The 26,783-nt window shown below is 47.7% G+C and overlaps 1 protein-coding gene across 4 annotated transcripts in view; it reads right to left on the bottom strand.

Annotated features, from left to right (window-relative positions):
* LOC135912564 (rho guanine nucleotide exchange factor 10-like protein) overlaps positions 1 to 26,783 on the bottom strand; it is an 83,119-nt gene that overhangs the window by 15,342 nt on the left and 40,994 nt on the right. For all 4 annotated transcript variants that reach the window (XM_065445048.1, XM_065445051.1, XM_065445049.1 and 1 more), the window contains 8 exons: positions 23,591 to 23,682; positions 14,939 to 15,051; positions 12,928 to 13,205; positions 9,998 to 10,149; positions 9,085 to 9,230; positions 8,476 to 8,650; positions 7,483 to 7,733; positions 96 to 312 (listed from right to left, as the gene is read on the bottom strand). In XM_065445048.1, the coding sequence (XP_065301120.1) occupies positions 96 to 312; positions 7,483 to 7,733; positions 8,476 to 8,650; positions 9,085 to 9,230; positions 9,998 to 10,149; positions 12,928 to 13,205; positions 14,939 to 15,051; positions 23,591 to 23,682 (1,424 nt within the window). The remainder of the gene's footprint in view (positions 1 to 95; positions 313 to 7,482; positions 7,734 to 8,475; positions 8,651 to 9,084; positions 9,231 to 9,997; positions 10,150 to 12,927; positions 13,206 to 14,938; positions 15,052 to 23,590; positions 23,683 to 26,783) is intronic.

The raw sequence follows: 26,783 nt of genomic DNA, 5'->3' as shown, positions 1-26,783 counted from the left end.
AGAAAATTGAACTTTGACCTTCATTTTCATGTTTCCATGTGTTCATATGCATACCATGTACACACTAGGAGCGTAGGAAACGCCACGCCACCTACCCCTTGTTCCCAGCTTGTGGCTGGCAGGTGTAGAGGGCAAGACTGAGTCTGACTTCTGCTTCTGAACACCACTCGTGCTGGCTGCGTCCAGCTCTGCCTCCTCTGTCACAGCATCGCCTCCTTCAACATCCTTTGCAGCTTTGGCCAGTTCTTCTTCCTCCTCTTCACCTTCTTCCGCGAGCTGCTCCGCACCCGCCTCTTCTGGGGCAACCGAAGTCTGCAATTGTTGGTGCGAAGTCATGGCATGAGCACTGGCATCAAGTGTGTAGAAGTGCCATCGAACTCCATGAAAAAACTAGAGAATAAGCACTTCTCAAGCTCATTTTACTTTCACACCCATATGCCTTCAGAAAGCTCAGTGGGGCTAGAAAGTGCTGTCTGGAGTGATTTTCACAATGCTCAATTGTCACACATCTGGCTTGAAACATACAACAAAAGAAAAAAAAAAGAACAATGCTCCGCATTTTCCTCTCTTATTATGAGGCATACCATAGTGGGGGACTCCAGATTAATTTTGACCACCTGGTGTTATTTAACGTGCACCTAAATCTAAGTACACAGATGTTTTTGCATTTTGTCCCTATCAAAACACAGCCCCTGTGGCTGGGATTTGGTCCCGTGAACTCGTGCTTAGCAGCGCAACACCAACGCCGCTAAACAACCACGGCAGGTTGAAGATGTTTTGCAACATGCGAAACAAAATTAAATACAAGTGCCACAAATTCAAAAACTGACTTTAGGAACTCGGCTAGTCTCAGCTAGTTTCAGCTAAGTTCAGCAAGTTTCAGCAAGCTCTCACTCAACTTCAAGCACTTGGGTGATGGAAAGTTCTAATAAACCATCCAAATGCTTGAGAAGTCAAGGTAGGAAGTCAGCACAGTGTGTTATGCAGCTTTCTTTCCTTCCGCAAGGAAAGTAAATGGAAAATATACAGTGCAGTTCACTCTTAAAGGGGTCCTGAACCACTTCTTTTCGAAGTGGAGAAGGGCATTTGAAGTGAAAATAGGCTATTTCAGAAATACTTTGCCGTAAAAAGTACTTCAATGCATTCAGCAGAAGTGGAGTTTATGGCAATCAAACATAGCCTCCACTGTGCTCCCTTTCCTTCTTCAATTCTTTGCACTGCGAAGGCTGTGGTGCAGCGGGTTGTGCCCAGAACGCTCTGCCTCCTAAATGTCACCGTGGCGCGCAGCTCAAATTTCATTTTGGATGTTAACGTAGACGCCACGACTTCTGCCTTTGGTGCTTACTAGGTGCTAAACATAAGCCAAACGCAGTTGTTCTCCGTGAGCCGCAGTGCACTTAGCCAGTGGACTCGTGGCGGCACTCCACGGTGGCCGCAGTACCTACGCCATGCAGCCGACCACAGCTTGAAGTCACCTATTGCCCAATGGCAGCCGTCTAAGGGAATGATGAAATAAAGCAGCCAATGACAAAATGAAGCGTCCATAAGAGAATGAGGACCGGGCCTCATGTTGAAAAGAGAGCGTTTGAAAGAAATGTGACTTCGTGATACGCTTGCAAGCTCCAAGCACTGCATACGACAAAACTTGGCCGAGATCACAGCAGTATATGTTACCCGCAGATTATGCTATTTCACTAAGCCCGAAGGGTGGTTCAGGGCCCCTTTAAAGCGAAAACACATGTGTAGGTCACATACAAGTTTTCCCCTCGGGCAAGTGCACAATCACCCAGCTTCGCAGCAAATAACTTGTGGTTGGTGGCATTGGCACCCTTCTATGTCACCTGCGCAGTGTACACTGACACAGCTTCTGTAAGTGCTTGCGCATAAACCACCAGCAAAGTGAGAGCATCACGTTAGAGCGTTCCCTTAAACAATGGACGGCACTTTACCCTCTTCAGGAGGAAGCCTAACTGAAGTAGCACAACAAATAGGTCCAGTGTTGGGCCCACATGGTACAGTGAAACCTCGTTAAACCGTAGTCGGCCGGAGCTCGGAAAAAGTACGTACTAAACGGTAGTACTGTTTAAGCGAAATAGCATGAGATCGCCCACTTACCTGTCGAAAACGGAACTCAGAGATAGTGCGATGAAAGGGGGAAAAAACATGCTGTATTTATTCACTTCGCGGGACGTAAGTGTTATTTTCATTTGATGTCGCGGCGGCCTAGCACGACGACAGCGGCCTCAAACTTACTGAAGCTGCGTGCCAGCTTCTCAGCCAGCCCCCCTCCTCTCGGCAAACACTCGCACGGCAGATTCCTCGTCGGCGTTACCTATTCTCCGTGCACGCGCGCAGCAGTGCTGCGTAAGTCCCGGGGCGCCTTTTTCATTGCCGGGTGCCGGAGTTCGGAAAACTTTTCGTTTGGAATAGTTACGTTATCGCGCCCCTGTTCTCCTTGCGACGATCGCATTCATGAGGCTGGCGTAACGCGCAGCCCGTGCTGTCGCTTTCCGTGTCGTCCTCATCACTGTCGCTAGTTGACACTTCGGCAACAACAGCGGCAACGATGGTGAAAAGTCGATCCTCGTAGCCGACATATCTCTTCGCGGTCTCAGCAGCGCTGCCGAGCAACTTCGCATTCCAAATGCCACACACTGTAGTCAACAGCAGATCCATGTCGCGGGCCAGCTCCGAGTTCTTCGTGTCACGTTCGGTAACACGGACGATGTCTAATTTTTCTTCTATGCTGAGCACCCGGCGTCTTTTTTATCCTAGCTTCGGCATGACGCGAGTCCTCGCTTGCACGACGCCACAACGCTCCCTGGCACGGCGTCCATGCGGCTATAGTGCCTAGAATATACTGGCTAGTGTGCCGTGCATCCGCCCTTTTCAATGGAGGAGCGTGGCGCCGCCTGCAATGAATGCCCACGGTGGCCGACAGAGGTCGCTGCCACACGGGTGGGTGCAGACTGCGCGTGTCGTCTGCTTCGCATATCAGTTTCGCAGCTGTTGCGTCGGTATCTATGTTGGCGTTTTCAGTGTTATTACAGCGTTGCATGTTTGTTCTTGGTGTTGTCAAAAGGTGAGTGCGTCGCTGCTGTGTTCGTGTGCCTGTCATTACAAGAACTATGCGGCGGCGGTGAAAAAATGCCGTAGAGACAGTGCAAGGAGAGGAGCTGGAGGAGCTGCTTTGTGCCGTTGTGTCGAAGCGGTTACCGCTCGAACAAATGGCGTGTATCCTTGTTCACTCCACCACTGATACGAAGCGGCAGCGGAATGGGCAAGAATAATCAGGAGAGCGGACAGGAGGCCAGTACCAACTGCTGTGGTTTGTGAAAAACATTTCGAAAACAGCTTAGTTCGACGCGCGTTCTCTATCACCGTGAACGGCGTGTCCACGAGATTCCCCGCGATAAACCACGCCTGAAACCCTACGCTATACCCACGATATTTCCTGAGTATCCTAAGCATGCACCTTACTTTTCGTGAGTACCAGGAAAAAAAAACAAGAAAAAAGGAGCAGTAGTGCTTTGATCTACTATACTGTTATGTTGCACGGAAGATCACTGCCCAAAATTCTTGACCACAGCGTGCAGGCTTCCTTTGCGTAAGCTGAAGCTAGTGCCGACGCTGCTTCGCTATTGCAATACGCATTTTGACAATGGAGGCCTTGTCTATCTTATTAGTCAGACCTTGCCAACCGCTGTGAAGGCCGTGGAAGATGCTTTTACTGTGTTCTTTAGCAAAAACAAGTTAGATGTAGTGAGCATAGCTGATTTTTCAGGTCAGCTGCAGACACTGGCCTTTCCCCAACTAGGCTGCCCAGAGCATGAAAAAGCAGCTTTGACAACACTTGTGAAGTTCTGTTTTCTTGAGGTTTCGTTTTTTTTTAAAGGCATCAACAAAGAGAGGGAAGCGCAATGGCAACGACAGAAGCTCTTAACTCTTTCGTTACCGCGAGAAAATGGCCGTTTTTCATAGGTCTCGGAAGAAATTTTTTTGCCAGTACAAATAATATTCCAGAACACGTTGCAGCATGCCAAATTGCACATAATGAAATGCTCTTTCCAAAAACATAAGTTACAAAGCAAACAATTTATTAGGGAACATACAAAAAATTCGGAAAGTGCCATTTTTGTGGCGAGTTGATAAAAACAAGAAAGAAAAGGCACAATATCTACATACACATTATTAAGAAAGAAAATTTAGAATATACATTTTGAAGATCAATAACTCAGGAATACTGTCTAAAAAAATTAATTCTCTGTACCGCGCCGTTCTTCAGCTACATAAAAAAAACTAAAGACCGGGAACAGCTTCAGCGCTCGTGCCATGCGGTGAAGCAGTTGCGCGTTTTCGTGAGGCACAGGTGCACTTCGCAGTTTTCGCAGAAAACGTTTGTCTTTTGTTCGATTTTGCGTTCCTGATAGCACATCCTGCAGTTTCGCCTTTTCGGCATCTTTTGCGGATGGTGCGGCACTTCTTTTGGGACAGGATGTACTCTGGGAACCTCTTCATCATCAAGCTCGAGCAGCTGTTGGGTGAGCTCCATCCGAAAAGAAAGTTGGTCGAAGTGGGCGCTCCTCTGCAATTCCGGTGTTGAGAGGTGTTGCTGGCGGTGCTCTTGAAAAAGAATGAAGCTATTCACAACAGCCATGTCAATACAATGAAAGAAGAGCGTCTTCCACCACCTCACGCACTTCATCAAAACGTTATAGGATGCAATCAGCTGATCGGACTTATCAATCAAATCAAATGCATCCAAGCATATTTATTCGTGTTCTTGCAGATAGTATTTATTACTTCTGCGGTGAAGAACAGGAGGAAAAAAATCGCGCGCCGTTGTAAAGCGTCTTGCGCTGCTCCGAAGTGCTGGGCCGAGATGTGCTCCGGGCGGCCTTGTTGGCGTGAACTGAAGTTTCTTCACAGCCGGTGGCAGCACATCCTGGCCTAGCGACGCACGGACCCTGCAGATAGCAAGAATAGCTCTAAGCTTGTGCACAAAGGTCGGCAGATAAGCGCGCGCGACGCCGGTGACTGCTCAAGGCCGTAAAGGTAACTCACCGGTGAGCAGCTGCGGATGTCCCGGGCTGACTCGAAACATCGTCGCCGTCAGAGCTTGAAGCAGAAGTACTGTCATCTTCGGACTCGAAGCTCGAATCCTCGTCACTAAAATCAGGTGCGGGTGAAGAATACTTTCGAGCAGAACGCTTTCCGCGCGGCGCAGTTGCGTCCGACGACGACGCCATGGCAGAGACCGGAGCGACTGGCGTTGTTGCGATAGTAACACCGGATGCGGCCCTCTGGCGGATTTAACAAGAGAAGCGAAACCAAAACTGCTGCAAACTGGCTGTAAAGGCTAGGTATACATGTTGGACATGCGGCGGACCTTCAGGAATGCGTTTTCGTGGAATAAAACCACCCGGACTCCAAGTCAAAGCTCACTAGTGAATAGCTGGCGTCATTTTCGGGTAATTATCCCCACTCAACGCCGCCAGATAACAAAGCCGACAATATGATTCAATATTTGACTTGCTGGGAGCCTTTTGATCACAAAAATTTGACGCTAATGCTGAATTACCCCGAGTGGCAGTATTTTTTCTCAAGCGCGGCCGCCACGCCCCCTTTTGCAACAACACGCGCACATTAGTTCTCAAAAAGGCGCATCAAAAATCAGAACGTCGCCAGAGCGGGAAAATTTAAACTGGTTCTACAAGTGCACTGCCTAGACTAACCACTGGATGGCGCTAGCTGCACGAGAAACGATTCCAACATGTCGAAATCGGCCGTTTAAAGCATCGATCACCGGTGATCGATTTGAATAGGCGTGGTAACGAAAGAGTTAAACTGCGTCACTGCCACTAGATCTATCTTCTTCATGTATGTGTGCATTATCTCATCTAGGCCCGCCTTATATGCCCGCGTTTGACTGTTGTTACGCGAGAATAAAATATTTGTTACGCTCAAATTAAAGATCTGTTTCCCATTTTCGTTCACTTATATCAGACATAAAAAGAAATCTGCACGTGTGTACCAGGTATTAAAAAATGTATAGTACACAGAACACCGCGTGCAGTCCATTTTACAGACAAATTTTTTTACTTATTATCCTATCCTCGTGGCCCAATGGGCATTATTAGGAGATGGGTACATGGTTTACAAACAATTAAAAACATTCAAACCTATGAGGACAACAATAAGATAATAGGCAGAAATAGAAGCAAATAAAATAAAAAGAAAGTACAGCGAAATTCAAGTCATTTCAAAAGATGATCTGTTACAGCAGTTTTCAATGGTTATGCATTAATATAACATCAATAGAACAGTAACGTAACCTTAGAATTCCTTTACTTTATTAGAATGAAAAATGTAACCTAAAACTTACCCTTAAAAAAATTACGCTGCCATCATGGCTAGAGTAAAAAACAAGTGTCCTTAGCTATCACCGAAGAGACACGAAGGCGAACGCCTTGTGAAGCCTACTCTAATTCACTCTAATCCTCCTTAATTAATACACCTTAATCCCTCTAATTCAGCCTTATCCCCCTTAATCTAATCACTATAATGAATAATTACATTTGCTAATCATTTAGCATCTCCTATACACGGCTGGATATGCTTTGGTTCGTTTCTGGCCTTCCTTGGATCGTGTGATATGTTCTGTACCTCGCAACACGGCCTTGGAACATGCAGATCAAGGCATTTGCCTTAGAAATTACGTTTTCTCTTCGCCAGCATAGAAACACATCAGGTTCCCGCTCGAAGCCCAGCTGAGCTAGCACACGCTTTTCACGCAAGCGACAAGCGCTAGAGAAGCCTGTTGTAATCAAAACAAACCCTGATTTATAAATCAGCTGCCCACATTTGAACTGTGCTGCTGCTACAGCTTAATAAAAACAAAAAGCGCAGCAGCCCGCTTGCCGATGCTGTGGAAACACGGCGGGCTACGAAGACCGGATGGTGTTGCAGCACCCACCTGCACTGCAGCGTCCCTAGTGGCAGCCGCCGGCATTCATTGCATTTGGTGCCACCCGAGAGGCCGCGGACGGCACACTAGCCAGTATATTCTAGGCACTATAGTGCGGCGTCGAAATGATGTTGATGTTGATGCGGCTTCACGTGCAAACGCACAGGGCGCTTGGAGGCCGTTGTACCGATCTCTGAGGCTTGTTGTTCTGCCGGGCCGCCCGATGGAGACGACGCACCGCCGTGTTTGCGCGACGAAAAGTGGAAACGCTACGTTTTAACCGATGCGTACGCAATAAGCTGGTACGGTTTATGCGGATACAAAATACATTATGTTCAATGGCCGCTGAGTGGGGGAATTGACTTTACTACTTTTAAACCGAAACTACTGTTTAAGCGGGTACGGTTTAACGAGGTTTTACTGTACAGTATAGCACTAATGTGGCCCCTGTGTTGGCCTCACACTGGCCCTGTATCCTATACTGCTAGAGGGAGAGCAATGCTAGATTGGCTGACCCTGTGTTGCTGGGCCCTGCTGGATCCACGACGAGACGGGTGCACCCGTGGCTGGAGGCACAGGAGGAAGGTGACGGGTCCTCGGTGTCCATGGTGCGCAAGGTAGGTGCGGCCTCCCAGGATGGGCACGCCCTCGAGGCGAGGTAGCGGCAGCGTTAGCACCACCCCGGCGCTCGTGCCCACCCAGAGCAGGCCCGGGCCAGCCACCAGGGAGGTCACTGTCACCGCTGGCCGCACGCTGCCTTGCTTGGCTGCACACGTGTTGCAGATGTGGGCACATGCCAAGAGGCTTGAGACATGCTTTTCACCGTAATGTAACCACACACACCAGCCCCAGCTCCCTTGTGTAAGAGATCAGTTTAGAAACACCCAGAAAGTTCCAGCATATTCTGTGCAGCAGTCAAGATAACGGCACCCACAACACAAGCTACCCCATAGCGCTAGCTGTAGGTGCAAAGGCTGTCTTTTGCCAACATGTGTCTTTCACAAACTGTGCCGCAATTCAAGCACTTGGTTCAGTGAGTGGTGCATCCACCAGCATTTTATTACACAATCAAATTAAGAGAAAGTGCGCACCGACCAGACACCCATCCTATGTAATATACTTACTCACTGACAGTATATATGTGTACAGTCATATTTCAATATATAAAACACCTCAATTTACTAAAACCCAATATAACAAGCATTTTTCAAATTCTGAAACCTAGTTCTATTGAACATGGTCAGGTGTTTTTTTTTCCCCACCCAATTCAGAGAAGCCATCTTGTTCCGTAGTCCACAATCAACACATGCAAATTAAGGCTTAGAGGTAGCCACGGATAAAAAACTGCTGAAGATTATACCTGTCGTAATGAACACGCCCCCAAACTTTATGTAAATGTGTTGGGGAAAAAAAAGTTTTCCTTATGCAATACGGTAAGTTGAATGAACTGCATTCTCCATGACCAACCTTTCCAAGTGAAACATCGAGATCTCCAATCAACCACCCACCTGAAAGGAAGCGGTTGACACCCTCAGCAACGTCCACATCCTGCAGGTGCTGGAAGGTTTCTGTGTGGTAGAGGCTGATGCGAGACGAGTTCTTCAGTGCAATCCAAAGACCCGTGCCTGAATGAGCCATGAGGTAGGCTTGGCCACCTTCCTCTTGGTTCAATGTATGCGTCCTCTGTACAGCAAGCACTCATCAGCGTCAATGAAACACTTGCACCCACACTTACAACTTGTTAGAACAAATGCGGCTCTGTTGCCACGGCTGAAACCAGCAGAGCATCCTGTCATGTCAAAAGCAACCTCTAATACTTCAAAGAAAAGTTTGGTTCTGAATCAGTAACCACTCTTTCCTTTATTCTTTTTTAACTGATTCAGCTCTGGTAAACAACACAGTGCACGTGAAGTGCCATGCATCTGGTGTTATCACTGTAGATACCAAACAGTAAAGTGAACAAGTGAGAGAAAGATGCTGGAATTCCGGTCCTAGAAACAACAGCTGTTGTTGTGGGCTTTGATGTACTGACGAATGCAGCAAATGTCTCGTAATGACACTCTCATTCCAAGCTAAATTAAGATAGTAAGCACTGTGCAATCAGCGCAGAGGCTTACCTGTATGTCTGACGTAAATGCGTCGAGCACGTAGATCTTGTCTGCACAGGCGCAGTACAACAGAGCTCCCAGGGGAAGTAGGGACGTTATGGGCTCCGTACCCAGGACGAGAACACCAGGGGATTCCAGATCCCACGCACCAGTTGCTTAGGTACAAAGACAGAGACAGAGAAAGAGAGACAAAGAAAGTTTCGACAAGCACAAAGCATCAAAAATATTTAACACAGAAGAAAGGCAACAAGACAAAGAGGGCAGAAGAACTATAGAAAGAGAAACAAGAATAGATGGAGTTGTTCCCTATAAGCAAGCAGGCTATTTATTTCTTTTTTCTCATGAAGTCAGCAATTGCACACTGATGCATGTGATAGCAATGTGTGCAGTAAGATTCAGAGTCTATTATTTTCGTTCCTAGGTGAGGCCAATTTCTCACAGCCACCATAACGATTATAACCTACACATTGGCTGTAGCCACCATGCACTCAAGCCAATAATAAACCTCAAATCAGTGCTTGCAGCAACAATTGCATCTGTACAAGTCCACTTCGCCCACCCTGCTTCCGACATTGGTAAAAGCACCACACCTGCATTTGCCATTTCACGCAAGTGATCTACAAATGTGGCCCAACCTAATTCTTCTTTTGTGCTTTTTTTAAGCAGGTGACTATTCAGCAAGTCTACGCTTGACAGGAAAAGGTTTGACCGTATCGATTCACTTGCTTTGCATTTTGTACTCCAATAATAATGGTCATCATCAGCCTAATTTATGTGCAGTGCATGACGAAGGCCGCTAGCAGTCTCCCATTACCCCAGTTACAAACAGAGACCACAAAAAAACTGATGGAACACTACAATCACAGCAGGCATGTTATGCTGGGTAGACAGGACTGTACCTAAGACACACGGCAAAGCCTACCTGGGTCCCTCTGGTAGATATTGAGAGAGCCGTTGCTCAGGGCCACATACACACGTTCACAGTGGTAAAGTATCTGGGTCACAGGTGCTACCACTGTGGTGCTGCCTACTTCAGTCCACTTGTCCGGAGATGAAGCCAGCAGCAGGATCAACCTGCAGGACAGATGAAACTTTACGTTTCGGAACCACAGTACAGAACTGCAAGATTTAAATGTGGTTAGCGATACTCGCAACAATTCACATTGATAATCACTTATACTATCGGCGATGTTGCAGACTGGCACACTGACCAATTAGTACAGCACATAAGAACTAACAGGCTAGTCCATGTCAAAAACACTTAAACACACTGCTGATTCATATGGCAGTACTTGCTCGATCCTAACGCCCCCCGAATTGAACGTGTGACCAACCTTTTGTGTGTTCCAAGGTAGGAAACTAACGTAGAAATGACACTAAAGCTCCTAAGCAAAGTATGAATCGAACGTGCACTCTACATTTTAACACGAAAAACATAGCATACCTCCAATTCTGGCAATGAAAAATAAAAATGAAACATGCGAGTTTTACCTTCACGGAAGAGAGATTTATTTATACCTGACGGCCATCATGATAACTCTCAGAGAGCACTTTATCACTGTCTATGGACCACAATATGTTGCCTGTCAGTACCTTGCGCATCTAATATTCTGAATTTCTTAGATGACTCCGCAACAATCACAAACAGGGTGGTGGCCCTCGCCAAGACTAACCCCTCCGCATGTTTGCCCTGCGACACATGCAATTCTCTGGAACACCAAAAACATGTTACATGACTCATTGCAGCTAGCTTACCACGTAAAACAAGTAGGGGTGTGCGAATACCGAACAGTAGATTTCAAGTCGAATATTGAATTGAATATTTAAAAAAAACAAAGCCAAATATTGATCAAATATTTTTTCATGCTTAATAATTTTGGGCAAGAAAATACAGTGCTGCCCATGCTTGGGGGTCTCCTAGCATTGCATAACAAGAATGTCACAACCTATCAGTAACATAAGTACATAGAAATCAAATCAAGTAAAGGAACACCAAATTAGTATCACAACTCAGTTCTAGCATGTGAATGTCTGGAAAATACTTTTCTGTATCAATAGAATCAAGTGCTTTGTTTCCTCTGAAACTAATGAATTAGAGACATTCCATTGTACTAAATGCAATGAAATTCTTAGTTTAATACTGAACCTGTGTTTTGGGGTAACCTTCTATTTATTGCACAGTAACATTTTTCCCATTTTTCTCCAAAATGCAGAAGGGCTGTCCCAACTTTACAGCAGGTGCATTATAATAAGGTCAGTCTGCGCAAAGGACCAGACGTTAATGTGACTCTTGTAGCTGACGCAAAGAGCAGGTGCCATCCGCGCCATTTCATTGTCAGGTTTGGCATGATTTACCACGTGTCAAAGATCCTAAAATCTGCAGGGTCAGGGCAAGTTTGCGCAGTGACCCTGCAGTGCGAGTTTACGTCGCAAGTTTGCGCAATTTCGCACTGTGACCCGCTGTTTGTGGCATTGAGAAATCTAATTAACCAGAGCTGAATAACCGGAAGTCTACTGTACACTGGTTTGAAAGCAACACACCACATGGCAGGTGTATCGTATAGGTTGCAAAATTACGAGCTTAGGCCTGCGTGCGAAAGCACGCCATCTGTGGTCCATTCTTGAAGGTTAGTTCTTCAAAACCTATGCGAAGAGCAATTCCAAGAAGAAAAAAAGTTTGCAGGTCAACAAAGATACCCTCATTATCAAAGCACTTTGTGCTTGACAGCAGAATGCCACTGCTACAGAGTTACTGCAGCAGTTAACATCAACCTACAAAAAACTGTCTATATATAAATAAAAGAAAGCTGTCGTGAGAGCACCATACTTTCTCACATCCCCTGGTATTCTTCTTCCCTAAGCAGCTCTTGCATGCTCTGATGTCTGGCTTCACCGCATGACATACACAGCTATGGTGAAAGTTAGTGTCGCAGCTATACTGCTATGACAAGAGATGGTGCAAGTACTCTGATGCTAGCACCACCTTACAGTGCAGACAACTCAGGTACAAGAAGAAGTTGCTTCTCTCTGTTCAGCTGCGAAATATTGGTGCGCTCATTGGTGCCTTTTGCAGGACTGTCCCACGGAAGGGTTCCTGTTTCAGTTTGAAACACAGCACCAGCATGGGTCCGGTATCTTCAGTGACGAATTGAACTTCTTCCAATTGCTCAACCTGCCCCCAGGGAGGAAGTATTTCTCGCACATACTTTGGCTGGCTGGCACTGTTGTATAGAAAGATAACCTTTGTATGGAAGCCCCTAAAGCTTTCTCGCCATTCTGCCGTCACAACTCTTGGCAGAACACTGCAGAACCCGTCAAACCTGAACAGCGCCATGGTTGGCTAAGGGTTTGCGCTGCTGAGCACGAGGTTGCGGGATCCAATCCCAGCCACAGCAGCCACATTTCGACCACAGAAAAATGCTGGAAGTGAAATGGAGAAACGCCCATGTACCGCGATTTGGGTGCACGTTAAAGAACCCCAGGTGGCCAAAATTAAACAAGAGCGCCCCACTACGGTGTGCCTCCTAATTAAATTGTGGTTTTGGCACATAAAACTCCAGGGGGAGAAAAAAAATACACTTGCCACTTACAGCCGAGTCACACTGGGCACTTTCGGTCGCGTTTGAGCTTGATCCTGATCAAATTTCTCGGTCGCGATCCGCTCCCTTTTTTAGCCTGTGCAAATGAGCCATTCGCTATAGAGAAATTCAATCCCAATCCAGATCAAGTGCAATCGAAAGTGCCCTGTGTGACACCGGTATTAACCAAGTCAATGCACACCTTTTGGAAGGCCTCGCAAGAAATAAGTAATCAAAGCCATTACCACCCACGGTATGCGTGCAGGACCCATACCTCTTCGTCTCGGTGGTGATCCACACAGTCTCGGCAGCCCCCGGAGGCGGAGGCTGAGGCGGGCTGACATCTGGGTCCGGGGCAGGTGGCACGGCCTCCATGGCCGCGATGCGGGACTCGGGCAGGTCGAAGGCACCCACCGAGCGCAGGGCGATCTGCTGCAGCGACAGGATCACCAGGTGGCTGTTAACGCCGTCGGTGCTGCACAGCCACAGGTACTGGCCCCGAAGGCCGCCCGGCGTTGTGGGTGCCACACTGTAGAAGCAGCCACACTTGACCTGCGCGAGAGAACGGCACAGCCCATCAGCACAGTCAACTATGGACACAACAACAGAAAAACGGGATGAGTTAGAATGTGTGCAAACTGAGGTAACACACACTGACAGAAATGTGGACACGGAAAAACAAAAAAGAAAATAGCATACAACTCCTCAGCAGGCATTGATTGTCCCTTAGTGATGTGAAAACAGACACTGCAGCCCTTTGAGGTCACCGTTGGGGTCAGGCGTGTGCGTGCTCAGCAGTCAAGCTTTAATTACCTAGAGACAGCCAATTTCAAAATCAAAATAGTTAAAGCCAAGCCTTGGCCCACACAAAAGTATAAGTACTGGCCAGGACATTTGGTTGGGATCAAATTAACTGGAGTTTAATGGAAGTGTACGGTATTAGTGGACAGTGTGTATTACTGGATTACAGTGTTAACATTTAACATGTAGTCAAACTGCTTTGCAGACCCACTTAGACTAGCACCAAGAGCATTATTGTATTTATTCGAATGTAGGCCGATAGTTTTTTTCAAATAATCATACACCAAACTCTAGGGTTGGCTTAGGTTTGAAGATTTAAGAAGAACGCGCCGGTTTGTAATTGAAAATGATAAATATGGCGTACAGCTAGCACCATCTAGAAAAGTCAGTATCGCAGCAGCTACTAGCCGCGCCAGTAACCAACCGAAGTCCACGAGCAACATTGCCATTTTGACCTGTGTCGTATCAGTATGATGGCTAAGTATCGGCATGTGGCGTGGCGTTGTCGTAATGTCACCAAACAGGCGATGCCACAAACTGTTGTGCTGTTGTGTTGTAAATGTTGTGCTAGCCGCAGAGGCATTGTCAAAGGTTCAAGCTGGGCGGGACGTCAGCATCGATGAGAAAAACGACCATCGTTGGAGGGGGCAACGGGAGACGCCTTTTGTGTCTGTACCGTAACGAGGAGATAATAACGAGATAAGGAAGATAAGCACACAATAACAGTGACGAGCTGTTCACCGAAATCGTGCCGCGTTTTGATGCGTACGAGCCATGTCGCACCATCTGCGCATGCGTGGGCGCACGGGCGGGAGCTTGCAGGCGTCCACAAGCGTACGAGGCTAGCAGCGATGATTACATAGAGTCAGCTCAGCAGGTTCATATTAAATTAATACTGTTTTCATTTTGTGAACGCTGTCCTCACTTTTTTGTTCGGCTTAAATTCGACGTAAACTTTTTAATTTTTTCTGGCTTTGGACATTCGGGGGTCGGCTTAGAATCGGTGCTTACTCATATTCGAGTAAATACGGTAGCATCCATTACAAATGAAATCACTGATGTGTCTGGCTCGCACAAGCAACTCCAGTAGCACTTTCCATCCCCTTCATTGTAAACATGGAGGAATGAGCTGCTGCTACTGCCATCTATCACCCAACATATTAATACACAGCCTATTCATGTCTGAGAAAAGGGGTAGAAATTTTTTTCCCCAAAAATGCCTTTCAATCGCAACAAACCTCTGACTCACCTATCGGCGCTAATGACATCTGAAGTTTACACAAGTTACGGTTTCAAAGAAAAATCTACACCATGCTAGTTGCAGATACTAACAAACACTGCAATTAGTGAAAATCCAGTATGAACACACAGGGATTGTGGATATTCAGGTTTGTTGCATATTCTGCCCCTTCTAAACTCCTGGTGCCAACAGCACATCCGCAAACCTTAAAATACATGCCAGGGAAAGCAGTGGCAGAAGCTACCTCTGTGGGCGTTGAGGCAGGGTAGAGGGGCGTCAACCGAACGAGAAGAGGTAGCTTGCTGGACGGCCGCTTGTCCAGTTCTGGCACATCCCAAGCTGGCATGTTGTTGGGGTCTGCAAGAGGGCAACAATGGCAATCGCATTTGAGCAATGGCAGCTGCTCATCTGATACTTCCAAGCAAATCTACAGCCTGAACAGTTTTGAATTGAAGTTCTACCTCCTTGTCCTCAGAAGACATTTTCAAGCACAGGCTGAAAGCCATGCTTGAAGTGATAAAAGCAATGTCATCTACTTCAGCAACTGCTACAACCAATTGACGACTTTAGAAGTGAGCGTTGCCTGCAGCACTGAGGGCATTGCGAGATCTGTGAGAGTCAGTTTTGGCTTTGGAGGCCATGCGCTGTGTAGTTAGACACTGCAGCTGCTGCAGGGTGCTACGATGAGGCCGCTCGGCATCAAAATGCTTGCAAAACTGCATGCTCTGACTGGTCTCTGTGGCCGGGCATAGCAATGCGAGCCAGTCTGAGCTCAAGCTTTCGTGCACTTCGAGGTACATGAAATGTCTCGCACTGTCTGCGTACGCTGGCCTTACGCACGAAAATGTGTTGAGTCAGCAGCTGAAACGATGTGAAGTTTGTGGCCACATACCCAACACGATCTGGATGCTTATTGGCGGCTAATCAGTTCAATCTTCACACTTTACAAAATATCACAGATCGCAAACGTCGCAAACATCGCAAACATCGCAAATCGCTTTGAAGAAGAAGCCAATGCAGGCGCGCACTTTTGCCACATTGCAAATCACTTTGAAGATATGGTGCTCGCATGGCCGCACCGTAAGCAGTAGTCGCCGAAGAATAACGTCGCCCCCCCCCCCCACACTCTCTCCCTCCCTCCGCCTCACCGCTGTGCCTCGCGTCCGACAGGAGAGGGTGTGCATCCCCCCCCCCCTTCCTCACTTGCGCACGCGAGATTGACCACGTACACCAGCTCGCCCTCGCACGCTTTCACTTGCACAGACAGCATACAGCGCACTGCAATGATTTTATCACCCTTGAGCTTTGTATGGAACCTCACGGGAGAGAAGCGACCTGCATGAGAAGCGTTGGCCATGCCTGGCCAGGTGCAAACGTGTCTCTCTCCACTCAGCCCTAAACAAAGGGCCGCAGATGGAAAAAGAAAAGCTGTGCGGGTCGCTTGGCACCGCCATCGTCACTGACGTGCTCCCGCGCACCAGCACTCTTCCCACCCACGATGGCTTGGAGTTCAAATTATCGGTGACGGTGCAGATTTCAGTGTGAATTAGCGAGATGTGTTACATATTGCTTTCAATACATTGCTGGAAGGACCGCGGTAGCTACTTCGAATTATCCAAAATTTCAAATTAACGAGTCGTGAATTAACGAGCTTTCACTGTACCAACGGAGACAGCCTTGGCCGATGCTGCACCGTTCTGTGAATTGTGGCATTTAGGCACTGTGTGTGCTGTCCTTGTATCGGGACGACGTCAGGGAGCACTCGCAGTGACAAAGTACACTATCGTGTCAGCTGAGGCAGCCTGTCTGCAGCGCGCTCAACGCTCCTTATCCTCCGAAAACAAAATAAAACACTAGCTTGGGCAGCATGGAGCATGAGGGGCACAGCGACGCATGCAACATGTGGCACTCCGTGGGTCCCTACGGCGAATATACAGTCAAACACGGATATATCGAACTCGAAGGGGATCGCGAATTAATTCGATATATCAAAAATTCGATATAAAAAATACAGGCCCAGAGACTTTACCTGTGGCGGACGATGACCTACCGATCGGCGCATTCAAGAATGACAACTATTTCCGCACACACGACGCAACGTAATGCTTTATTTGCGTGAAAAAAAATCGCTTATGTTGGTCTGCTTCTTCGCCTTGCAAATGAAATTAAAGACGCCAACCTCGATCTTATCGAGGCTGTTCAGGTGCGAAAGCCCGGTTCCTTCCATGTCGCTGCAACAACGGCGAATCAAGCTGAACGCTGCCGCCACTTCAGCGGCGGAGTACAAGTGTGTAGCCGCGCCCTCGTCCGGACGATCTTCGTCGCCACTCGAGCTGTCAGCCTGGGTCCCTCCGACTGCAGCTACAATATCCTCGTCGGCGAGGCTCGCAACAGCCTGAACATTGCTGTCAACGTTCACATAATCGTCAGCAGACACTTCGGCTGGAACGGCAGCCGGGAAAAGGGACGACAACTCGCGAAACGCGTCGTCCATGCACTCGTTGTCGCCGTCGCCGTCTTCGCAGGTTTCAGGAAGTTTGGCTGTCACGAGGCCTGCCTTCCGGAAGCAGTTGGCCACAGTATCCTGCTTCACGTCTCTCCAGGCGCCCGTCATCATTTGAATGGCCCCCAGCAGGTCAACCTTAAGCTCTGTGCCCATGCGGAGGTTCACCAAAAGCCTATCAATGAGTCGCCTCCTGTAGCCGACTTTGAACGACTTAAGGGGGGACGCGGGTCTTGAAATCGCGAAAAATGGTCAAAAATGGCAATTTTCAAAAATTGCGTTTTTGAAGTCCTTAATGTCCCAACTATGCCTCTACAAAATATTATGGCGCAATTCCTACTCGAAGTATAAAATAAACGGTAATTTATAAACGTCGGTGAGCCGAAATTGAACGCCAAGCGCGAAGATTTGCCTCATTTTCAAGCTGCCGTAGCTCCGCGCGACGCGTACCGATCGGCGCCATCTTGGTCTCGTTTGAAAGCTGGTTTCCCGCTCTCCATTCTGGCGCCCCTCGGCACGCTGTAGACCCTCGTGCAGCGGAGGGATTGGCACCCGTTCTCAAGCGGGAAATCGTCGCGAGACAGCCGCTGATTGGGTGAACCGGGCGCCTCCTCGAGGCGCAGCCCTCTGATTGGCCGTGACGTATGCTTCGCCTTCCGCGGCCGCGTTGTCCGACTCCTTCACGTCGTCTGCTTTCGCCTGGACGCACGTCATTTTTCGAGCTCCTCTTTGTTTCCTAGTATTTTTCGTTCTGCCTTTTTCTTTATCGTTCTTCTAGATATTTTGGCTATTGGGTCGCTTCTTTTAACCACGAATTTCTTGCTTTTGCGTGCCTGGTGGCTTTGTTCCGCGTGTCACGATGGCGCGAGACGCGCGCTTGAAAGCAAGCACGCGAAAAGCAGTCGGCAAAAAGAGACGCGCATGGAATAAGAACAGCGCTACATCGTCGAGAACTACAGCTTCGGTGATGCCGCAAGCTGCTGTGCCCTTGGTGGATGCGGCAGGACTGAGCTCGCCAACAACAGCTTCGCCGGTGGACGCGGCTGAACAAACCCCGTCGACGCTAGCTTCGCCTGTGGACGCGGCTGGACAGTGCCGATCAGTGTCAACTTCGTTACCGCAAGTCTGTGCAGTGCCGGTGGATGCGCCTGGACTAAGCCCATCGAAAATGCCAACTTTTGAGACGCTGCAAGTCGCTTCGGATTCCGTGTCGTCGGAAGCGGCCGAGCCGGCTGACCTAAGCCTAACGTTGACTTCGGCGTTTCCGCACGCCGCTTCGGTGCCGACGGACGCGGCTGAACCGAGCTCGCGTGCTCAACGCTTCGACACGGTGTTTTTCACGGAGGCGGAGTGCGCGGGGCGCGAAAATTACGCAGACAACGTTAAAACTTCATTGGCGAAGCAGTCCGCGACTTCCCGCAAGTTCGAGCTAATGAACGTCGGCACAGCAAGTGAAGATGACGATCGCGGCACAGAGTACATCATCGTTGATCTCTCAGTGCTAAAGAAGATGTTTGTGTCCACAAGCTGCAGCAAGTGTGGGATGACCACTCTCCAACTCGCAAAGTGCAGTGAGAGAGAATACGGCCTAGCAGTGAAGTTGGAGCTCACATGCTCAAATTGCGATTTCGCCGAGCGGCACTTCTCGTCGCCACGAGTGCCCGGGAAATCCAACATCACGCCCTTTGAAGTCAATTTGCGGGCAATGAAGGGAATTCAAAGTATAGGCAAGGGAGCGACTGCCCTAGCAGATTTTTGTGCCACCATGAACCTCTCTCACCAAGGACTTCACCACAAGACTTTCAGGGGGCATATGGACACCATGGTGAAAGCTTGCCAGGCAGTAGCTACTGCTACAGAAGCAGCAAGCGTCAAAGTGGTGAAGGACATGTACAAGAACTTCCTGAATCCACCAGGAAATGTAGATGTCATATTTGATGGCACATGGAAAACACGTGGTCACAATTCAAATATTGCAGTAGGCTGCATCATAGAGCTATACACTGGCCTAGTACTGGACCATGTTGTGCTCTCGAGGTACTGTCGTGGGTGCCAAGGGGCACCTGATCCCAGTGATGATGGGTACGGTGACTGGGCTATGAACCACAAGTGCATGAAAAACATCGACTGCAATGCCGGCCGGATGGAGACTGAAGCAGCTATCATTTTGTTCAACAGGTCTCTGGAAAAAAATGGGTTGCGGTACACAACTATACTTTCTGATGGTGATAGCCGCACCTTTCATGCATTGACCTCAGGAGAAGTGTATGGATATATATCCATTGAAAAGAAAGACTGCTTGAACCATGTCCACAAGCGGATGGGGACGGCTCTTCGCAACTTGGTGGAGAAGAAGAAGGCACAAGGAGAATCTCTTGGCGGAAAGGGCAACCTCACCCAAGATAAGATAAAGAAAATTACAAACTACTATGGGTATGCCTTGCGGAGCCACAGCCACGACGTTGCAGGCATGAAAAAGGCAGTGCATGCCACGCTGTTGCACATGACCTCGACAGATGAAGCCCCAGACCACAGTTGCTGTCCTCAAGGGGTTGATTCGTGGTGTGCCTTCAATCGTGCTTTGGCGAACCAAGTGGAGCCGTCACCACACAAAAACCCTCTGCCAGGCCACGTTCGCACTGCTCTTGAGCCAATCTTTGCAAGGCTGGGCGACGAGGCCCTCTTGGAGCGCTGCAAAGATGGCATGACACAGAACGCCATTGAGTGCCTACACTCTGTCATTTGGAGCCAAAGCTCCAAGAACACGCATGACTCTTTGCTGGCTGTTGAAAGAGCTGTTGCAGAAGCAGTTTCTCGCTTCAACCAAGGAATGGCAGCAACCAGCAGAGCTGTTGCAGCACAGCTTGGTTACAGTCCTGGGAGCTGCCTCATTCGTAGGAGCCTTGAGAAAGATAAGCAGAGGCTGTGCAGGTCTGATAAAAGTCACACCAACGCTGAAAAGGTGAAGAAGAGGATGGCCAAGAAACACAAGCCTGACAGAACCCAGGACTACTGCCCAGGACTTTTGTGAATGTGTGGCAGATTCATAGAAAATAGCAGGTGACTTTTTGAGCTTTTTTTTTGTCAAAGGCCAACGCAATACAGAAGTTTTCACAATCTTTACATGAACAGATTTCTGTGAGTTTGGTGTTATTGTGTTCAGTAATGACTGGGCTGCATGCTAAAGCATTAAATTTTTCCATGTGATAGGTAAACAAAAGTGGCAGAGTAAGCAAAACTTTGAATGCAATTTTCTCAGCTTTGCTTTTTCGATCAAATGCCTTTGCCTTACGGAACTTTTCATAATGTTTGCATCAACTGATTTTATTGAATTAGGTATCATTTTTTTCAGTGAAACCTCAGCTGCATCCTAAAGCTTTCCATTTTTCATTAAACCAAATAGACTAGCAATTAGGTCAGGTGTAAGCTAATTACTCCTGCATTGTTTTTTTCTTCCTACTTTGATATTCATTCATGACCTATATGATGACTTTTAAAAAATTTCTTTAGCTTTAGGATGTGCAGTAGGTCCTTGGAAATGACAGCTATTCTTTAAAACTAGTTTTTTTAATTAAGAAATTACCATAATGGCCCGTAACAAAAGACCTATGTGGGATAAGTTATTTTGCGATATCTTCATTTCTAAATGGGATATATCAAATCTGAATATATATTTGGAATCAGCATTGAAAGATATATCTGCATGCGAATTTTCAGGAAGATACGTTAAGAAATAAAAAAAAAAGTTTTCAAGACCCTCATCCCCCCTTAATGATGCCCTGGTCGAGCGGCTGACACCTTGCTGTCGTGTTCGCCGGCAGAAACTTGAGCGCGATGTTTTCGAGCTTGCAGGTGGTGTGATGGGCCGAGCAGTTATCGACGAGGAGGCAAGCGTGACGCCCCGATTTGCCCAGTTCGGCGTCCCACGCTTGCAGCCATTCTGTGAACAGCTGACGCGTCATCCACGCCTTCTTATTGAAGGCGTAGCGAACGGGGAGCTGCTTACAGTTTTTGAAGCAGCGCGGTGCCCTTGCTTTGCCAATCACAAAGGGCTGGAGCTTTTGAGAGCCATCCATGTTAGCAGCGAGCAGAACGCTCACGCAGACTTTGCTCATCTTGCCCCCCGTGACATGTGCTGCCCCGGACGTCGAGCGTCTTGCTGGGCAGCATCTGCCAAAACAACCCGGTCTCGTCGGCGCTGAAGATTTCCGCAGATGAAAACTTCGCGCAAATTTCCGGCCATTCCTTCGAAATCCACTGCTGGATATCCTGGCTGATGACGACTCCGCTTTCCCCAGAAATGGTTTTGCCAACTATCTTATGGCAATTCTTAAACCTCTGCAGCCACCCTGTGTTGTCGGCGAAGTTGTCATCACCGAGTGCAGCGGCAAACCATTTGGCTTTAGCCATTAGCATTGGGCCATCCACCGGAATGTTCTTAGCCCACACCTCTAAAAACCACGCATAGAGGGCCTTTTCAACTTTCTCGTGGGCAGGAGCGCGCACACGACAAGCTCCCGACGTTCGTAACTTCGCCACTTTCGACTTTATGGCCGCCTTGTTTTTTAACAAGGTGCTTAGAGTGCTCCGAGGAATCCTGAAGTCGTCTGCCACCGTCACACTTTTCTCGCCCGCCTCAACACGCTGAATGGCTTTCATATTTGTCGCAAAGTCCAGGTTCTTGCACTTCTTGACGCTGCTTGTGCTTGCTGCGGCCATTGCTTCCGCGTCAGCTCACCACGATCCAGTCACACGTGTCGTGAGACGCACGCAAAACAATAACGAACACGAAACACAAGAACGCGCACAAAACACAAGAATTCATGTGCGCAGCCACCGCCAACAAAGCGCTCGCGATGGCCACCTCCGAGGGCGACAGCGACGTACGAAAGGTACGAGCTGTGGTTGGCTGAGCAAAACTCGTGAAAAAGCAACAAGAAAAAAAAGGCAAAAGGAGGAGGCCCCCGCCGCCTTCGTTCCTGGCTACCTTTTCCGAGCCAATCACTATGGTTACGCGGGGGAAGGATGAGAGACATTGGGAGAGAGAAAAATAAAAGCAGTTCCGCAAGCAGGGTGTTGCCGCAAGTTGGAGAGCGTGCGCAGCGGGAGTACCGTCTGAGCCTCCCTCCCTCTCGCTCTCACATTTTCCGAGCCTTTCAGGGGAGGCGCGGAGCACGCGGGTGCAGCGAGTGCCGAGATTGCGTGGCGTTCTATATATCCAATGGTGGGTAAAAATATCGTTCGATATAAACGTACAAATTTCTATACTTTTACACAGAATTTTCAAGGGGATAATTTACGAGTTCGATACAGAAAATAATTCGAAATATGTGGGTTCATTATATCCGTGTTCGACTGTATTGAATGTTCGAAAAATCGAATAGAAGGTATTCAATTCACAATTTGAATTACTCGAACATTCACTATCCGATTCAATTTTCTGATATTCAAGCATTTGCATGCCCCTACCCTGCAGGCAAAAAGCGGGTGCCGAAGCACAAATGCACTCGGCGCACTGAGTGCATGGAGAAGTGATATGATGGCTGCGATACCGGTAAAGCATTTTGTGACCACTTAGGTCACGCTTATCTTTGTTGTGTTATGTAACTTGTCCTACGGTTAGCACAGATGGTAGACAAAAAGGTTTACTCCAGTTAGAGAAGGCACAACTACGCAGGCAGCTAGCTGCAAGTGGAGCAGACGATGAAGCGCCTTCCCCCAGGATTCCCATGATGCTGCCATTTGCATGCTACTTTCTATCGTCATCCATTAACCTTGGTACACATACTCAACACATTCACGCACACTTTAGGAGAGCAGCATGTACCTAGTGTCATAGAGGTTGCTACAAAATACCTTGTTTTGTTATAGCAGTTAAGCTTTGTCGTCACAGTGTTTTCTTCTGTAAACTGAAATTTCTGTTACTGCCATTTATGTTTGTCTGTGGTCACAAGAAAACGAAGAGAAATGCTGTGAGTACACTAGGGAAAGAAAATTATGCATCAATGCTAACCCTAGGAGTTTTACGTGCGCCACACACACCACTCTGTTTTCTATGCATATATTTTCATTTCCAAATAAATAAATATCCATTGTAAGGAGCTTCTGAACCTCAGAATGTACTGAAAGGATTCCAAATTGCCTAATGGCTCTGTTCGAAGTCCAAATAAATTGTCAATTATGTGCTTCAATATTTAAAGGTTTTGAATAGTTGAGCACCTCTTCTTAAGAATCCGTATACCTGTTCAAAATGTCTAGGAAGTCTGAAATACACAGAATAATATCAGCACTGAATGACAACACAACATGCCAGGCAGGAAGCACATTTCTGGCTTATAAGAAAAGCGCCAGCATACCGATAAGTGGCTGGTAAGGCAACTTTAGCCCACTTACCCAAAGCCAGCTTTGCGAGGCGCAGGTCAGTAGTCCAGTCTCTTTTAACAGCAGGGCTTGACAGCTGGAAACTAACTTGTACTTTCTGGGACCTGCATTTCAAGGATGTCGAAATATAGGGACAGAAGCAAGCTACCTTTGACCGTCCACTATTCAGTCTTTTGCCAGCTACTTACCTTTACAGGTAAACACTGATATCATAAGGATCATGTCACAACTTTCACTACTCCAGGCAACAGAGGCCTTTCTTAACTGTCAAGTCTGCCTCTTCACAATGCACACGTGCTTACCTCGCGACAGCTATGGTGGCCATTCAAATGAAGACAAAGTTGCTGACCACACATGTCTACATGCATAGCAGTTGCAAATTACGGCATTGCTATCAACATTACCCTCTTCCAAGGCATAAAACATGCTCTAAACATATACAGTTTATGACCAATAAATCTAACTCCATGGGGAACATAAGTAAGTCCGAACTAAAAAAAAAGATCACTTTATTTAAGTTTTAAGGCCCCTGTGCACGGAACAAATGGTCGATGCATTGCTGCATGCACTTCCGCTTACATGCAACCACGTTCACCTCTATTTCTGCCAGGTTTGAGTTATGCTGTATGCCGATGCAAGGACTGCAAGCGCTTGAGTCAGATTCGCATGTGGAAGGCTCCAGAGCACATGGCACATCATATGCAAGTCAGAGCCACTGCTTGACGGTAGGAGAACTTGCTCAATTATTTTGTCATCGTTCAATTCAGCACACAACGAAACCGTGCTGTCGACGCCTGCAAAGTCTTCAAATCTAATGGCAGCAGGAATTGCCACACCGCAGCCTAGCAGGTCATCAATGATGTCTGCATTTGAGCTCGTTGTCGCAGGTAGCAGTTCAGCGTCTTCAGTTGTGGAGTCGGGCTCATTCGGCCTGCAACTCATAAGGCTCATATGGAGTCAGACTGTGAGGGCACCACTGGTGCCATTTGATGCGGCCTATTTACAACTTCACAAGAAATACTTCTTGGAGCCAGCAGGGCACTGTCTGGAATGCAAACTAAAGAAACAAGCACAGCACGGCAGAAAACTGTCCACAAGGCAAACTCAACAAATAGAATGGCGATAGCAGGCCATATGCGGGGGTGCCGGAAAAGGATGTGATGATCACAATGTTGATGCGACCTCACAATTGAGGCAAAGCCTCCAAGATCGGCAGTTGCAGTTAAATCTCAGACGCATAGAGCAGCAACCAGGGCAAAGCCTCAGAGAACACCGTCTATGTGTAATCTCTGAAGCCATACTTGATGTCTCGTCAAGGTTGCCAGAGGAGATAATGGCGGCAGAGTTGGCATACGCTACAGCCACGGATGGAGTCCAGATATTCAAATGCAGAGCTGGCGGCTGACCGAAATATCGGTTGTTTTTACACATTAAGTCTATGGGGCCGTTGATGGCGCCGCGAAGCTGTCCGAATTGGCGAGCACGTCCGGATTATCAGTGTCCGATTTATCGGTCGGCAACTGTACAACTGTATGCTGGCTGATCTTGAGGTTTACCTGGAACTGCCTTGCAGGAAAGTTGACCTAAAATATACCGGGGGGGGGGGGGGTATTATTTACGTGAACAGACTTTTTCTGTAATGGGCACCTCTTGGCAACATATTTTGCAATTGCAAAACACTGTGACAAACTAATTCTGCTCAATGCATGATTAATTTATCGATGTATCAGGCTTAACATCCCAAAGCAATGCCAACGGCTACAACGGAGGAGACTGAATTAGCATTAGCCATCCAGTGTACACCTAAATCTAAGTACACTACAACCTCGTTCATACGTTTTGGGGAAAGAAATGTGAGAAAAAAATTCACTGATTACGATACTCCCTAATGCGAAATTTGAGCGCCACTCTATATGTGTTTTCATGTTGCAATATACTGGCTGGCATGGACAATCTGTCCTGTGTGGTGCGTTGCAAATGGAGCGTTGTGTGGCGCAACTGCCTCGCTAATCTGGAGTTTGCAAGAGCCAGCATGTGAATGACGCATGGGCATGATTCACAGAAGCCACCACTAACAGACCTTCCAAACAACGCAGGCTACTCTGGTGCCATCTTGTAGCCATTGTCGCCGCACTACGCTTTTCTTCTCACGTTTTCGCTATACCCTATTTCGAAAAAAACACGGTCACACGGTTTCACACGGTCATATGATGACCGTGTGAAAATGATCATGTGACATATGTGTCACACGATCCTCGAGGTGTGGTATGGGACAACGCAGGGAAGGAATTTTGCTTGGAAAGGCTAGACGGGGCAAGTGGAGAGAGCGCCTTGCTTGGCAGTGGAGCCCGACTGCTGAAATCATGGGTTCACAACACTGAAATATTTCTACCTCGGCTATTAATGAGCCGATTTGAAAATTTTTTTTTTTTGACAGAATGCTCCCTAGAGGACACGTAACAACTTCCAGTGTATAACCAAAGTTTGCTATTGGGCCTGGTGAGGGGCCCTTTAAGACGGCAACGTGCAATTAAAACGTAATTGTGCTGGTGGGCGATGCTGGATGCTGCTGGAGCGAAATGCGACGCTCACATTGCGCCACCTGCAGCAGCAAACAGTGACGCATTTGGGCTATCGCCTACAAGAAGTGTGCAGAATGCTTCCAATGACACTATGCCCCATGCGCTGTAAAATAGGTAGGTGAAGACGCTTATCGCAATATGTTTGGCAGTATGTTTGGCAGTATGTTTGGCGATAGCTGTGAATGCGGCGTGCGACGACCCGGAAGCAGATTTGCTGGCACCAGAATAGAAAACACGCTGGCATTTTCACATGAGACGGGCAGGTGAGTATTGCAGTTAAGCTGCCAGGGCAGACGCCTACTGTTCCTGATCGTGCGTGCCTCACGCATTTTCTTGTTTACATTGCGATCTAGCGATCAAAAAAGGTATCATATCATCCCAGTTTGGCAATGTGCTGAACCTTGGGGCCAAAAGATCCGTGTTTTTTGGGAACGTACGGACTGGTAAAAAATAAGCATTGCTCAATTGGGTAATTTCTTATGTTCTCGATCGTGAATGTTGGCGCTGGGAAGTCATATGTAACAGTATCGTATCAACAAGATTCTACTGTATAGGAGCACTTTTGCATTCCACCATTATCGGAGGGTAGCATTGGAGATTGAATCCGAGGCTTCAAGCTTTGC

This window comes from Dermacentor albipictus, chromosome 2, assembly GCF_038994185.2.
Source record: "Dermacentor albipictus isolate Rhodes 1998 colony chromosome 2, USDA_Dalb.pri_finalv2, whole genome shotgun sequence".
NCBI classification, from domain to species: domain Eukaryota; kingdom Metazoa; phylum Arthropoda; class Arachnida; order Ixodida; family Ixodidae; genus Dermacentor; species Dermacentor albipictus.
This window is presented reverse-complemented; position numbering and strand designations above follow the sequence as displayed.